Genomic DNA, 13,895 nt, shown 5'->3' on the forward strand with positions numbered 1-13,895 from the left:
GAAGTCAATTTTGGCGTTCCTAACTGGATTTTAGTAAAAATCTCCTGTTTGTTTTTTTTTTAAATCTAAGCATTTTCATTAATAAATGCGTTAGAGATAAGTAGTCTTGGACACATATTTAATTCTCACATTTTTTTCCAAAAATTTTGACTCTCCATATACATTTGTTTAGTCCTTGTTTGGGGGAGAGCCTAAGGTATTACCCTTTCCTCTATCCATTTTCCTCTTTATGTAAAACCACTTTTTAAAAAACGTGTTTTATTCAAGTAGTTGATTTCCCATGTGTTAATTTCTGCTGTACAGCAAAGTGATTCAGTTATACATGTATATACATTATTTTTCATATTCTTTTCCATTATGGTTTATCATAGGATATTGAATATAGTTCCCTGTGCTGTTCAGTAGGACCTTGTTTATCCATTCTACATATATATATAATAGTTTGCATCTGCTAATCCCAAACTCCCCGTCCATCCTGCCCCCAGCCCCACTTGACAACCAAAAGTCTGTTCTCTGTGTCTATGAATCTGTTTCATAGATAAGTTCATTCGTGTCATATTTTAGATTCCACATATAAGTGATATCATACAGTATTTGTCTTTCTCTGTGTGACTTAACTTCACTTAGTATGATGATCTCTAGGTACATCCGTGTTACTGTAAATGACATTATTTCATTCTTTTTTATGGCTAGGTAATATTCCGTTGTGTATATATACACACCACATCTTCTTTATCCATTCATCTTTTGATGGACATTTAGGTTGTTTCCGTGTCTTGGCTATTATGAATAGTGCTGCTGTGAACATATGGGTGCATGTATCTTTTTGAATTATAGTTTTTTCTGGATATATGCCCATGAGTGGAATTGCTGGATCATACGGCAACTCTATTTTTAGCTTTTAGCTTGAGGAACCTCCATACTGTTCTCCATAGTGACTGCACCAATTTACGTGCCCACCAATAGTGTAGGAGGCTATAACCGCTTTTTAATTTATTATTTTTATTTGTGCATGTGTGTGTTTTAAAAATAATACCAGTCACATCTAAGTATGGTAGTGACTGAGCTAATTTGAAAGTAGTTTCTCCTTTGCCTCATGGTTAACAGGAACATATTCTCCTTGGGCAGAATTTGAATCTCACAGACAATCAAATCCCTAAGAAAGAAAGAAGGATTTAAGAGCTGACAATTGACAGCAACCTTAGATCATCATGGGTAGAGGAATTTGTGCTTTAATTCCCACATACACAATTAATGCTTGAAAGTCGTTGTTTTGTGTAAAAGACACTGAGGCGGTTGCAGGCAACACAACCTGTACCATTTGATCTAATTTCACAAAACTCCCCCTGTAAATGGGGAAAGCCGTCAGGGGGAGTCTCACCTGAGCGCTCGTTGTAAAAAGACATCACGTGATGAACAGCCTGCTTACTCGGAACAGCCTCGCCTCTGGTGAGTTGTGCTAAGTTGTGCTCCTGAGTTTGAGTAGGAAGCCTCCTTTTCAGTTGCTGCCCTAGGACTTTGGATGCATATACATATTGAAGCAAAGCTAAAAGGAGGTAATTAATGTCCTTTCTCAAAAATTAAAATTGTGGCAGGCTAGTTACAGGCTAGTTACCAGCAGTATTACTCAAGCCTGGCGACATCACAGTCTTCATTGGAGCTTTTACAAATAGGTACAGATTTCCGACACCCACCCCAGATGTACTGATGGGTGATCTCCAGGAGTTGAGCCCAGGAATCTGAATTTTTAGATGCTTCCCCATCGTGCTGATGTCCAGCAGGATTAAGAACCCTGCCTTCCTTACCTTTTCTGACAAAGGGAACGTTGGGAGCACTCTTGTCGGTAATGGCGGAAGCATAACCAAGTTAGTTACCTCCGAAAAACTGGTCCTTAATTTTTGTTGAGTGTTGGGCCTGTGCTTTTATCAATTCAGTATTCATGCAGCATCGCCTCCGTGCCACACACTATCCTAGATGCCAGACAGCCAGCACTGTAGAGACCATACAGAGAGTTTTTCCTCAGTCAGCGAATAATCATTGAACATACTCTGGCTCTGATACGTTTCTAAGAGCTTTGCAAATATTGTTTCACTTAACCCTCCCAACAGTCCTATAAGGTGGATACCATTATTATTCTTATTTTAAAAAGGATTTAGGAAACTGAGAGGCAGTGAAACTAAGTAATTTCCCCAGTTTTACATGGTGTGGTTAAGTAATTTGCTCACCTGCAAATCCTTCTCAGAAAAATTCACACACCTACAGTTTTTTGCATGAAATTTGGAGGCTCTGTAGACTCTCATGGGTATCAGGTTAAAGACTCCTGTCCTGGAAGGGGACAGCTACAATACTGTGAGTAAACATGACTCCCCATCAACATCACTGAGTTCTGAATACAAACAGTTCTTTTACTTGATTGACCCTTTTCTTGCTGTAGTTTATCCATAGAGTTTCTGTCCCCTTACATCCCTGGACTTCTTGCTTGTCTTTTCCTATCTTTGATTACATATTGGATGACGGATGTATTTTGGACATTTCATTGACTGCCCTTCTAATTTTGTTACTTCTAGATTACCTACATTCCCTCAATATGTGAGGGATATTTTCCTAGCATCAGATAATTTTCAGTTGACTGACACCATGTGCCTTCTCATTGTTCTAAGTTTTCCCAAGAATGTTACCACTGAAATTCAGCTTTAGTTAAGATCTGTCTGATTTAGTTTTCTGCTCTTTGAGATCTTTATTTTGGTTCTTATTGGCTTCTTCTGCCTATAATACAGTACTGTCCTATATTCGTTTTAATTACTTGTAGGGATCCCATGTATATGCTAACTCAAAATTATAGGAGTTGGTCTGTTGATTTGCGGTCTAGATTTCAGGCGGGCAGAGTTTCCCTTTATGTGGTTATGTGGTGTGCTGTGAACGTCTTCCTTCTATGCCTTATGCCACCTTAAATCTATTTTCCCATGAAAATAATAAAATGTTTACATGTATGTTTTATACAGTGCTGTTTTCCATATGAGATATAAATATATTATATACATATATGATATTTAGTAATATTAAATATATTTAATAATATTCTTATTAATCAACTAGCTGAAATTTGGCTGCCAGTGGGTAGATTCTGTGTGTTCTCCATCTAACCTAGTATCAGTGGTATCTCTGCTTGATCTGGCCCCAAGAGACCTTATTCCTAGCTGATTATTCTGCTCTAAATTCATCTGTAGTGTAGTTATATTATTCTGTTCCTCTCACTGTAATATAAATTGTGGTTTAATTTGAACCCATCTTAGGGAAAGTTGAAAGAAAAGAGACTAATTATGAAGGAAGTGTCCTCTATCTTCCTTTCTCAGCCTTCTGAATTTTAGTGAAGAAGGCAATGATCAAATACCCAAAAAGTGTATTCAACTTTATTTCCCTTTCATTTTGGGGATTTAATTTAACTAAAAGTTTGAAGAAGATTTTACTGAGGTATTTTCCTGTTATAGCTGTATTTCCTCACTCAAATATGTTTCTTCCTCTGGGAATGTTCTCTCTTCTGCTCATCTTTCTAATTGCCTGTACTCTAATTTAACTTCATTTAGAACAGCATATTTCCCTACCATCTGATGCTGACATTGTAACTTAGTATGACAGGAATTAGTGATTTACAATATTGTTGATTGCAATTCTGATAAACTTTACCTTATGACCTGAACATTAGGCTGGGCTATTTCTTGATATTCTACACTAACTTTTTTTTTTTTTTTTTAATTAATTAATTTTTTTTTTTTTTGGCTGTGTTGGGTCTTCGTTTCTGTGCGAGGGCTTTCTCTAGTTGCGGCAAGCGGGGGCCACTCTTCATCGCGGTGCGCGGGCCTCTCACCATCGTGGCCTCTCTCGTTGTGGAGCACAGGCTCCAGACGCGCAGGCTCAGCAGTTGTGGCTCACGGGCTCAGTTGCTCCGCGGCATGTGGGATCCTCCCAGACCAGGGCTCGAACCCGTGTCCCCTGCACTGGCAGGCAGACTCTCAACTACACTAACTTTTTATGGAATATCTTTACAGTAAGAGATCTACATGAAAGAATTTTAAAAAGTCTTGCCTCACATGAATGTAATCTAGTAGAATCAACTTTGATGACCCCAAATATGTTTATTATTCTTTAGTGAAATTTCCATCTTGTCTTAGGTTAGACACTTAGATATTGTACTAAAATATGGTGATGGACACCTTTTACATTGGGTTAAGAGAACTTAATCTTTGGAAGTCATTTCCATTTCAAGATTTTACAACATACCCATCATCCATTGATCTTAATTATTTGGTTATGTTGCATCCTTTAAGGACTATGTAATTTTCTAGTATAAGGACATATTTCTACTTTCTGACTTTAAAAGATTTAGGTCTTATACATTCTTTTGCTTTTCAGCCCATATTTTTAAAAATCTTTTTAGTATGCAATCTCCCTTGCTTACAGAATAAAAATCAATACTTTTTAAACAGAAGTAGAGTTTATTTTAGTTATGATTATAAAAGCAGTGGAAAAACTAAGCCATCATAAACTAGTTTACATAAGCTAAACATGTTACTTAGTGATTATAAAATTAATTTTACGCATTTACCTCTATGAATACTATATTTGGTGAGAGATCCAAGTTGTACCTTTCATGTTTTGTGGTTGAACAATAATTTAATATTTCTAATTTCTGTTCAGGTTGGGCATGTCAAGAGAGGACTCTATAAAGCTCACATCTGGACCAAACAATGATGGAGCTGAAAGTAGTTCTTCATGTGGGACCTCTGGCCTTCCTGGTCTATCTGCACAGACTCCCTTGAAAGAACAACAGCCAAAAAGCATGAAAAGTCCAACTTCTCCAGAGCCTGATTTCTGTGCTACACTTTGTCCCATGGTAGACGTAGGTAAAGATGTAATGACAGAGTCAGAATCAGAGGACATCTTGATCCCCGAAGAATCTGTGATTCAGGAGGAAATTGAGGAAGAGGTAGAGACTAGCATCTGTGAGTGCCAGGATGAGAATCACAAGACAATACCTGAATTTTCTGAGGAGTCAGAAAGTCCAGCCAACTCTCATGAGGAGCCCCAGATAGCATCTCCTGAAGATAACTTGGAATCCTGTGTTATAATGAATGATGTTTTGGAAACTTTGCCTCATGTTGAAGTTAAAGTGGAAGAGAAATCAGAATCTCCCCAGGAAGAGATGTCAGTTGTCATTGATCAGCTGGAAGTCTGTGACTCTCTCGTTCCTTCCACTTCATCTGTGATTCATGTCAATGACACAGAACATAAGGAGCCAGAAACTGCACTAGAGACCAACACTCCAAAAATTAAAACAGGGTCATCGTCTTTAGAAGGCCAATTTCCAAGTGAAGGAATTGCTGTAGATATGGAGCTGCAGAGTGATCCTGATGAACAGCTTTCTGAAAATGCTTGCATCTCTGAAACGTCCTTCTCTTCCGAGAGCCCAGAGGGAGCCTGTACCAGCCTGACATCCCCAGGAGGGGAAACCCAATCCACTTCAGAAGAATCATGTACCCCAGCCTCCCTTGAGACAACGTTTTGTTCTGAGGTGTCCAGCACTGAAAATGTGGACAAATACAATCAGCGAAATGCCACTGATGAAAATCTTCATGCATCTTTGATGTCAGAAATCTCTCCAATATCCACTTCACCTGAAATATCAGAAGCGTCTTTGATGTCCAATTTACCGTTAACATCTGAAGCATCCCCAGTATCAAATTTACCTTTAACATCAGAAACCTCGCCCATGTCTGATTTACCTTTGACATCAGAAACTTCTTCAGTGTCTTCCATGCTTCTCACATCTGAGACCACTTTTATATCCAGTTTGCCACTTCCTTCAGAAACTTCTCCAATTTCCAGTTCTTCCATGAATGAAAGAATGGTGCATCAACAAAGAAAGTCGACTTCCATATCTGAAGAACCACTCTCCCCCCAGAAAGATGAAGGTTCTGCCCCTGCCAAGCCCCTGGGAGAGAGCCTTACCTCTCAGCAGAAGACTCTATCAAATACTCCTGAACCTATCAAAATGGGTTCTTCTTCCATTGCTCCTGAAGCATATTCATCAGAAGAATTGCACAATAAGACCCTGAATCAGCAGCCTTGTAAATCCCATGTTGAAACTGAGAAGCCCTATCCCGCTTCGATTCCAGAACTTCCTTCTATAGAAATGATAAAAGTTAAAAATCATAATGTCCTGCAAAGAACAGAAAAGAAAGCGATGTCTTCACCATTGGAATTACCTGTCTTTTCTGAAGAGACAGAGAGTAAGGGAAATGAGCTCCCATCAGCTAAATTACAGGACAAGCAATACATCTCATCAGTGGATAAGGCTTCGTTTTCCGAAGGCTCTAGAAATAAAATGCATAAGCCAGGGAGCTCACAGAATCGGTTGGAGACCTCTCATACTTCCAAGTTGTCAGAGCCCTCCAAGTCCCCAGATGGGGTAAGAAATGAAAGTAGAGAGTCTGAGATATCGAAGAGGAAAACCGCAGAGCATCACAGCTTTGGGATCTGTAAGGAGAAGAGGGCTAGGATAGAAGATGACCAGTCAAGCCGGAACATGTCCTCCAGCAGTCCATCTGAGAAAGAACAGCCTCCAAGAGAGGAACCAAGGGTTCCACCTCTCAAGGTACGGTATTTTTTTTTAAAAAAAGGAAATTCCATAGATAGGCTTTTTCTATTTAGATACTTAATTTTTCAAAAAAATAAATGTAGCAGTTTATAATCTAATACTCCCAGCACCAGTCTAATATTAAAAGATCCTTTTTCAGACTGCACTGAGCTCATACAATAAGTTTAGATAGATGTACATATTTAGACCTTGGCATTTAAGGAAAAAGAAGGGGGGAGGGAGAACGGGGCCTGGAGGAGCCCACAGGCCACTGAGATACCGGGTCTCTGGGGGACTCCACAGTGTAGGACAGAGACCTATATAAACTTGGAAAAATTTGAAAGATAATTCAGCATCCTATAAAAGTTGAGTAGGACTAGAGAAAGCAGTAGTCAAAAGTCAGAGGCTTGCACTCAAGAAATGAAGGTACGTGTTATCTCCTCATTCATTTTCCAACAAATGTTGGAACACCCCCTCTGCCTAGCAGAGAGGATCTAGCTTCTGAAGGAGCCTCATTAAATATTTCTTGAATAAATCAGTGAAATCACTTCACAAACCCTGAGGAAAATGCTATAGGTACATAGGTATACAAATCCTACTATTTTATTTCCAAAATAATAAAGAAGTATTTAACTTCATACAATAATAAAGCCTGTAGACAAACATTCCTATTTATATATTTTATTTTGATCCCAGGTAGATTTTAACTCTCAGAAAACAACTCTTGTATATAAATTGACTCTGCCTAACTAAACTAAAAATTAAGGTTAACTCAAAGGATTACAAACATACTCAAGATTTGTTTTTCGTAATCTTTCTCTTTATTTTGCTCTGCTCTGACATCTACTTTTAATATGTGACTCATGATCTCCCTAAGGTTGACTTTTAGGGGTGTGATTGTAATTATTCTATTTAATAAAGCAGTCCCTATTAAATAAGATTCTAGAGATATAAAAGATGACTATTAAGCTCCCATTAAAACCCTGCTATGCATTTTAATTTCTGAAGCAATGAAAAGAAAAATATAAGCATGCTTTCCATAGGAAATATTTTTAAACATTTCAGTCGAATTTTTTTGTCAAAAGCTTATTTTCAAAGTGATATACCCTTTATGTAAAGATAGATGGATAGACAGATACAATATATATATTTAATGTTCGTTAGGCTTAATGTTTTTAATTTTTTTAACTAAGGGAAATATTTAAAAGGTAAAACTGAATTTCTTTTCTAAATTCATCTATCTTTGGAACCTTTGGATTAGAAGAGAGCCATCAGAAATTTGAAAATGAGAAACGAGATAGCTCAGGAAGATAATCCATCTACCAAAGTACTAAAGCATAATTCCAAATTGATACGATCTTGTAGTATGTGTCAGGTATTTATAATGTCAATATATGTAAATGCACATATGTTAAGAAGAGAGGTGTAAGTTTTCTAGGAAAGTTGTTTCTAGAGGAAAAAATATAAGGAAATATAGTACGTGTCAACAGCACAGAATGGGGAGCCCAAAGGCTCTGTCACTCCCTAGTTATATGAACCCAGGGCAGCCCATCTCCAGGGGCTCGGTTTTTTCAACTGTAAACGAAGGGCTTTAACTAGATCCCTGCCAGCTTTACAAATCTGTGACTCTGGGAATATTCTTAGTGACTAAAGCATCATAGGCATTGCTTTGGGATGTTTGTTGTTAGGTCTTGTGACTCATGAATTTGGTGATGACTGAGTCTCTTAATTAGATGAGTGGGTGAACAGTGTGGGTTGCGACGTTTACTAAATTCAGCAAATTGTAGATTTCCAATATCAAATAAGCTGCCCAACCCATACTCTCTTTTGGAGGCAGAAAACTAGAGTTGCCCTTGCTTTCAAGAAAACGTAAGAATAATAATAAAATCCCTTTGGAAAGCAAAGCACTTTCACAAGTATAGTCTCATTCCATCTTTATAACACCTCTGTGAAAGAAATAGACCAGAAATAACTAGTCTTACTGTTTACAGTTTACAAAGTCATATTGTGTGCTTATTTTATTTATATATATATATATATATTTTATATATATATATATATATATATATATATGTATATATATATATGGCGGCATGCTAGGTGGTATGGGACCCCATAAAACCTACAGAGTTTCTGACTTGGGGAGACTATTGGAGAAACTGAAGTACACAGTGATTTGCCTAGGTTCACAGCATTCCTTTGTGTCAAGCCAGGCTGAGAATTCTAGTCTTCTGACCTTTGGTTAGGGCTTTTTCCTTTTTCCTTTGTGTCAAATTAAGACAGATAAATTAAGGCAGATAAATTCAAATAGAGTTTTGAATATCTCTATTCTTCCTGGCTGGCCTGAGTATCTTCATGCCAGCCAGGAAGATAAGTTGAAAGCTAACTATTTCTAACTCTTTTTAGCTCACCTCATTTTAAGAAGCCTGGGTTTTGTTTCCATTTATATGAGGCTTTAAAAGACGTTTCATTTCCAAGCCAAATGAAGTCACCGGTTAATATTTTATAGATTAAAAACAGAGGTTAAAATTTTTAATTTTCACATTCGTGCTGCATTTATTGCTGCCTTATACCCCAAAGGCCCATTCAGGGTATTAGGTGCCATTCTTGCCCCCTTAGGAGAGGATGCGGCTACTCCCCGCCCTCGCGTGCCTGCGTCCCCACGTCCCTCTGTGATCACGTGCACACGCGCCTTGTCTGTGATCGTGTACACGCACTTTATCTTTCCATTTTCCCCCTTCCTGTAGATCCAGCTTTCCAAAATCGGGCCACCCTTTATTATCAAGAGCCAACCAGTCTCCAAACCAGAGGCTCGCGCGTCATCTGGCACATCGGTCAGTGGCGGGAGGAACACGGGAGCCAGGACCCTGGCGGACATCAAGGCCCGAGCCCAGCAAGCAAGGGCCCAGCGAGAGGCGGCAGCAGCCGCAGCCGTGGCGGCGGCCGCGAGCATCGTTTCGGGAGCTATGGGGAGCCCAGGAGAGGGCGGAAAGGCCAGAACTCTGGCGCATATCAAAGAGCAGACGAAGGTGAAGCTCTTCGCAAAGCATCAAGCCCGAGCCCACCTCTTCCAGAACGCTAAAGAGCCCCGGTTGCCTCCCCTCGGCTCAAAGGAAGGGCCTCCAAGCTCAGAAGTGTCTTCTGCCCCTGAAACAAAAATCGAAGGCTCGCCCGGTGTCATCATTGTCAATCCAAACTGCCGATCTCCCAGCAACAAGGCTGCGCACCTCCGGGAGCCCACCACTGTACTACAGCAGTCTCTCAACCCGACCAAACTTCCAGAAATTGCCACGGACTTATCTGTGCATAGTTCTGATGAAAACACACCTGTGTCACACTTGTCTGAGAAAATTGTTTCATCTACCTCTTCGGAAAATAGCAGTGTGCCCGTGCTTTTTAATAAAAGTCCCGTCCCCGTGTCTGTCTGCAGCACTGCTATGTCGGGAGCAATTAAAGAACATCCCTTTGTGAGTTCTGTTGATAAATCCTCTGTCCTAATGTCTGTTGACAGTGCGAACACCACAATTTCTGCTTGTAACATAAGCATGTTGAAAACCATCCAGGGAACGGACACTCCATGCATAGCCATTATACCAAAATGTATCGAGAGCACCCCTCCTCCGGCCGCCGCGGAGGGCTCCAGCGCAGCGAGCCCCCGGGATGACAAGCGGTTGCTGGCACCCAGCAGCGGCGCTGGCAGCCTGGTCTCCAGTCAGTACACCTCTGTGCCAACTCCCTCCATCGGAAGCAACTTGCCAAACCATCTCTCCACTAGCGCTGTCTTGATTCCCCCAACGGGAGTGAACAACAGATTTCCTTCTGAGAAGATAGCCATGCCTGGGAGCGAAGAACGGGACACCATGTCCATGGGCACCACTGTGAGGGCCGCCCTCGGCTGCAGGGACCCCGTCGCAGTCACTGACGCCCTGGTGGCACGCCCACCTGTCGCAGCGTTTACTGGAAGCATGCTGACTGTACACTCTTACGACAGTCCTCCCACGTTAAGTGCTGAAAGCTTGGACAAAACTTCAGGGACTCGGAACAGGGCAGACACTTCTGGGAAACCTCAGCCACCCCCGGGGGGGTTCCCACCAGCAGCCATAAACCGCTCGATTCCGTGTAAAGTCATCGTCGACCACAGCACCACGCTGACCTCCACGTTGTCTCTGACTGTCTCTCTTGAGAGCACGGAAGCCGGCCTGGACCTCCAGAGCAGGTCCGGGAGGACGGAAGCAGCCGTCCAGCCCGTGGCGTGTCCGCAGGTGTCTGTCATCAGCAGGCCCGAGCCGGTTGCAAGTGAAGGCGGAGATCACGGTCCCAGTTTCATTGCTGCTTCCGCGGCAAAACAAGACAGTCAAACGATGCAGGCCACCTGCCCGGGTCTCCGTGAAGGACCCCTCGTGGTTCCAGATAAATTAGACGCGGGGACTCCTCTGAGTCACAGCTTTGCTGAGCAGGCGCGTGGCATAACCACGTTCAAAAGTGAAGCCGACACAACCTGTGGCCATCAGTATAACCCGGGCGGCCGGATCTGCTGGGGCGAGGACGGGGTGAGGAGCGCAGGACAGCCTCTGCTCTGCCACCCTGGTTCCAGTAAACAGAAGGAATATCTGGAGCAGGGCTGTCCGCAGGCCATCAAGACCGAGCACGCCAGCTCCTCGCATGTGGCGGAACTTCACCCCAGGAATCTCATCACAAGCGTCCCTCTCCCAGTGAAGTCCGAACCTCACGACGTGGACAAGGGCTTTAGGATGGACGCCGGCGACTTCCCTGGCCCTGAGCCGCATCCTGCAGCTGCAGGGGCAGCCCCGAGTGCGCAGCAGACGCAGAGCGTGCAGGCCCCCACCTCTGGTCCCATGGAAGAGGCCATCTCTCTGGCTACAGACACCCTGAAAAGAGTTCCCAGCGCAGGGAGCTCCAGCTGCCGTCTGTCATCGGTGGAGGCGAACAATCCCCTCGTCACACAGTTACTCCAGGGCAACTTGCCTTTGGAAAAAGTGTTGCCCCAGCCCAGACTGGGAGCCAAGCTCGAAATCAACAGGCTTCCTCTGCCTCTTCAAACTACCTCAGTGGGTAAAACAGCCCCCGAGAGGAACGTGGTTGAAATGCCCCCTAGCTCTCCCAATCCAGACGGGAAAGGCTACCTGGCAGGAGCTCTCGCACCACTACCAATGAGGAAGCGGGAGAACCACCCCAAGAAGAGAGTCGCCAGGACCGGGGGGGAACACACTCAAGTGAAATGTGAGCCAGGGAAGTTGTTGGCGGACGCAGATGTGAAAGGGGGGCCGTGTGTCATCAGCCCCGGCATGAATCAGCTGGGACTCAGCCAGCCGCTGAAGCAGGAGTGGCTGAACAAGCACCCTGGGCAGAGCAAGATGGCTCACAGCCCTGAGGTCAAACAGCAGAAGCGGCTGCTCCCCTCGTGTGGCTTCCAGCAGAACCTGTTTCACGTCGACAAGAACGGCGGCTTCCACCCCGACGCTGGGACCTCCCACAGACAGCAGTTTTACCAAATGCCTCTGGCTGCCAGGGGCCCCATTCCTACCGCGGCTCTGTTACCAGCCTCTGCCAAAGCCCCCGTGGGCTGTAACACGTTTTCCTTCAAGAGGCATCTTGAGCAAACGGGACTGGGAGAGGCTGGCCTTTCCTCAGCACCTCACCAGCTAAGGTTAGCCAATATGGTGCCCCCCAACATGCCCATTAAAGAAGGTGATGACATGGGGGGGACCCCGCACGGGATGCCGCACAAAGCACTAGTGCATCCCCCGCCCCCTCCCCCCTTGGCTTTGCCCCCACCCCCCCCTCCACCACCGCCACTACCTCCACCTCTTCCTAATCCAGAAGTCCCCTCCGATCAAAAACAACCGCCAGTTACCATGGAAACCACTAAGAGACTTAGTTGGCCACAGTCCACGGGCATATGTAGCAATATAAAATCGGAACCTCTTTCTTTTGAGGAAGGTTTAAGCAGCAGCTGTGAACTGGCCATGAAACAAGTTTCCTATGACCAGAATGAAATGAAGGAACAGTTGAAGGCGTTTGCGCTGAAAAATGCAGATTTCTCTTCCTATTTGCTTTCTGAGCCACAGAAGCCTTTTACCCAATTAGCTGCTCAGAAAATGCAGGTGCAGCAGCAACAGCAGCTCTGTGGAAATTATCCAACAATACACTTCGGTAGCACGAGCTTCAAAAGGGCAGCATCTGCAATTGAAAAGTCCATTGGGATTTTGGGAAGTGGCTCCAATCCCACCACGGGTCTGCCTGGTCAGAACGCTCAGATGCCCGTTCAGAACTTTGCCGACAGCAGCAACGCGGAGGAGTTGGAACTGAAATGCTCTTGCCGGCTGAAAGCCATGATTGTGTGCAAAGGCTGCGGGGCCTTCTGCCACGACGACTGCATAGGGCCTTCTAAACTCTGTGTAGCTTGCCTGGTTGTGCGATAAGAGCTGAGTGAAAGATGCAGTATCCCTTTTCACCACGGAAAAGCCACACGGCGTCAGCAACAACAAATTGAACAGCTCAGTGGTTTATAGCGTGCTAATTTATTTTACTTTGGAACAGATGATCTTTTCTCTAGATGATTATTTTCTTGCATTTCTGGGAAAGGAGAGATCGCATTCCAGCCGAGGGGCTCAACAGCATGTCTTTTACATATTTAGTTGCCACTTGCAGCTTTGGAAAGTTTCTATTCGTGTGTATACAGGTCACTCCCAATTTGTTTCTTTCTTTTTTTAATCCAGGTGTAGACAGGAAAAGGACATTTTAAATTACTTAATGGTAACCAGAAATGGAGATGTGGAGAGAGATCGGTAACAGCAATTTAAGGCGGTGATGCGTTCTTCTGTAGATTAACCATTACAGCGAGGGTTCCAACAGTTGACTCCTTTGGACCTACCTTTACCGTACTGATTACATCATATTTGGAAAAGGGAATCTGATTTAAGTGTATGATTCCTTGTATTTACTCATATCACAAAAGATATTAAAGGAGGTATGCCATTAATGAACTCCACTGTCCTTATTCTCCTTCCTCCCTTTTGACTCTTTTCAGAGACTGGCAGATTCTCTGGATCTGCCTTGGACATGGTACACGTATTGTAGTGAAATGTCTTTTCCACCTGAAATTGCAGTGTGGGCCTCATGCCCAGCAATCGGATTCAAGCCCTTTGACACCCGAGACTGTAAGATCAGTTGGACAACACAGAGCCATAGGCCCAGAGGATTTCAGAGCTTCATGTGTGGCTTCTAAGAGCAAGTATGA

General features: G+C 43.3%; 1 protein-coding gene across 1 annotated transcript in view; it reads left to right on the forward strand.

Annotated features, from left to right (window-relative positions):
- ASXL3 (ASXL transcriptional regulator 3) overlaps positions 1-13,077 on the forward strand; it is a 140,347-nt gene extending 127,270 nt beyond the window's left edge. The window contains exons 10-11 of the mRNA XM_068563662.1: positions 4,696-6,652; positions 9,382-13,077. Of these exons, the coding sequence (XP_068419763.1) occupies positions 4,696-6,652; positions 9,382-13,077 (5,653 nt within the window). The remainder of the gene's footprint in view (positions 1-4,695; positions 6,653-9,381) is intronic.
- Positions 13,078-13,895: the final 818 nt, after the last annotated feature.

The sequence above is a fragment of the Eschrichtius robustus genome, chromosome 14 (genome assembly GCF_028021215.1).
Source record: "Eschrichtius robustus isolate mEscRob2 chromosome 14, mEscRob2.pri, whole genome shotgun sequence".
Taxonomy (NCBI): domain Eukaryota; kingdom Metazoa; phylum Chordata; class Mammalia; order Artiodactyla; family Eschrichtiidae; genus Eschrichtius; species Eschrichtius robustus.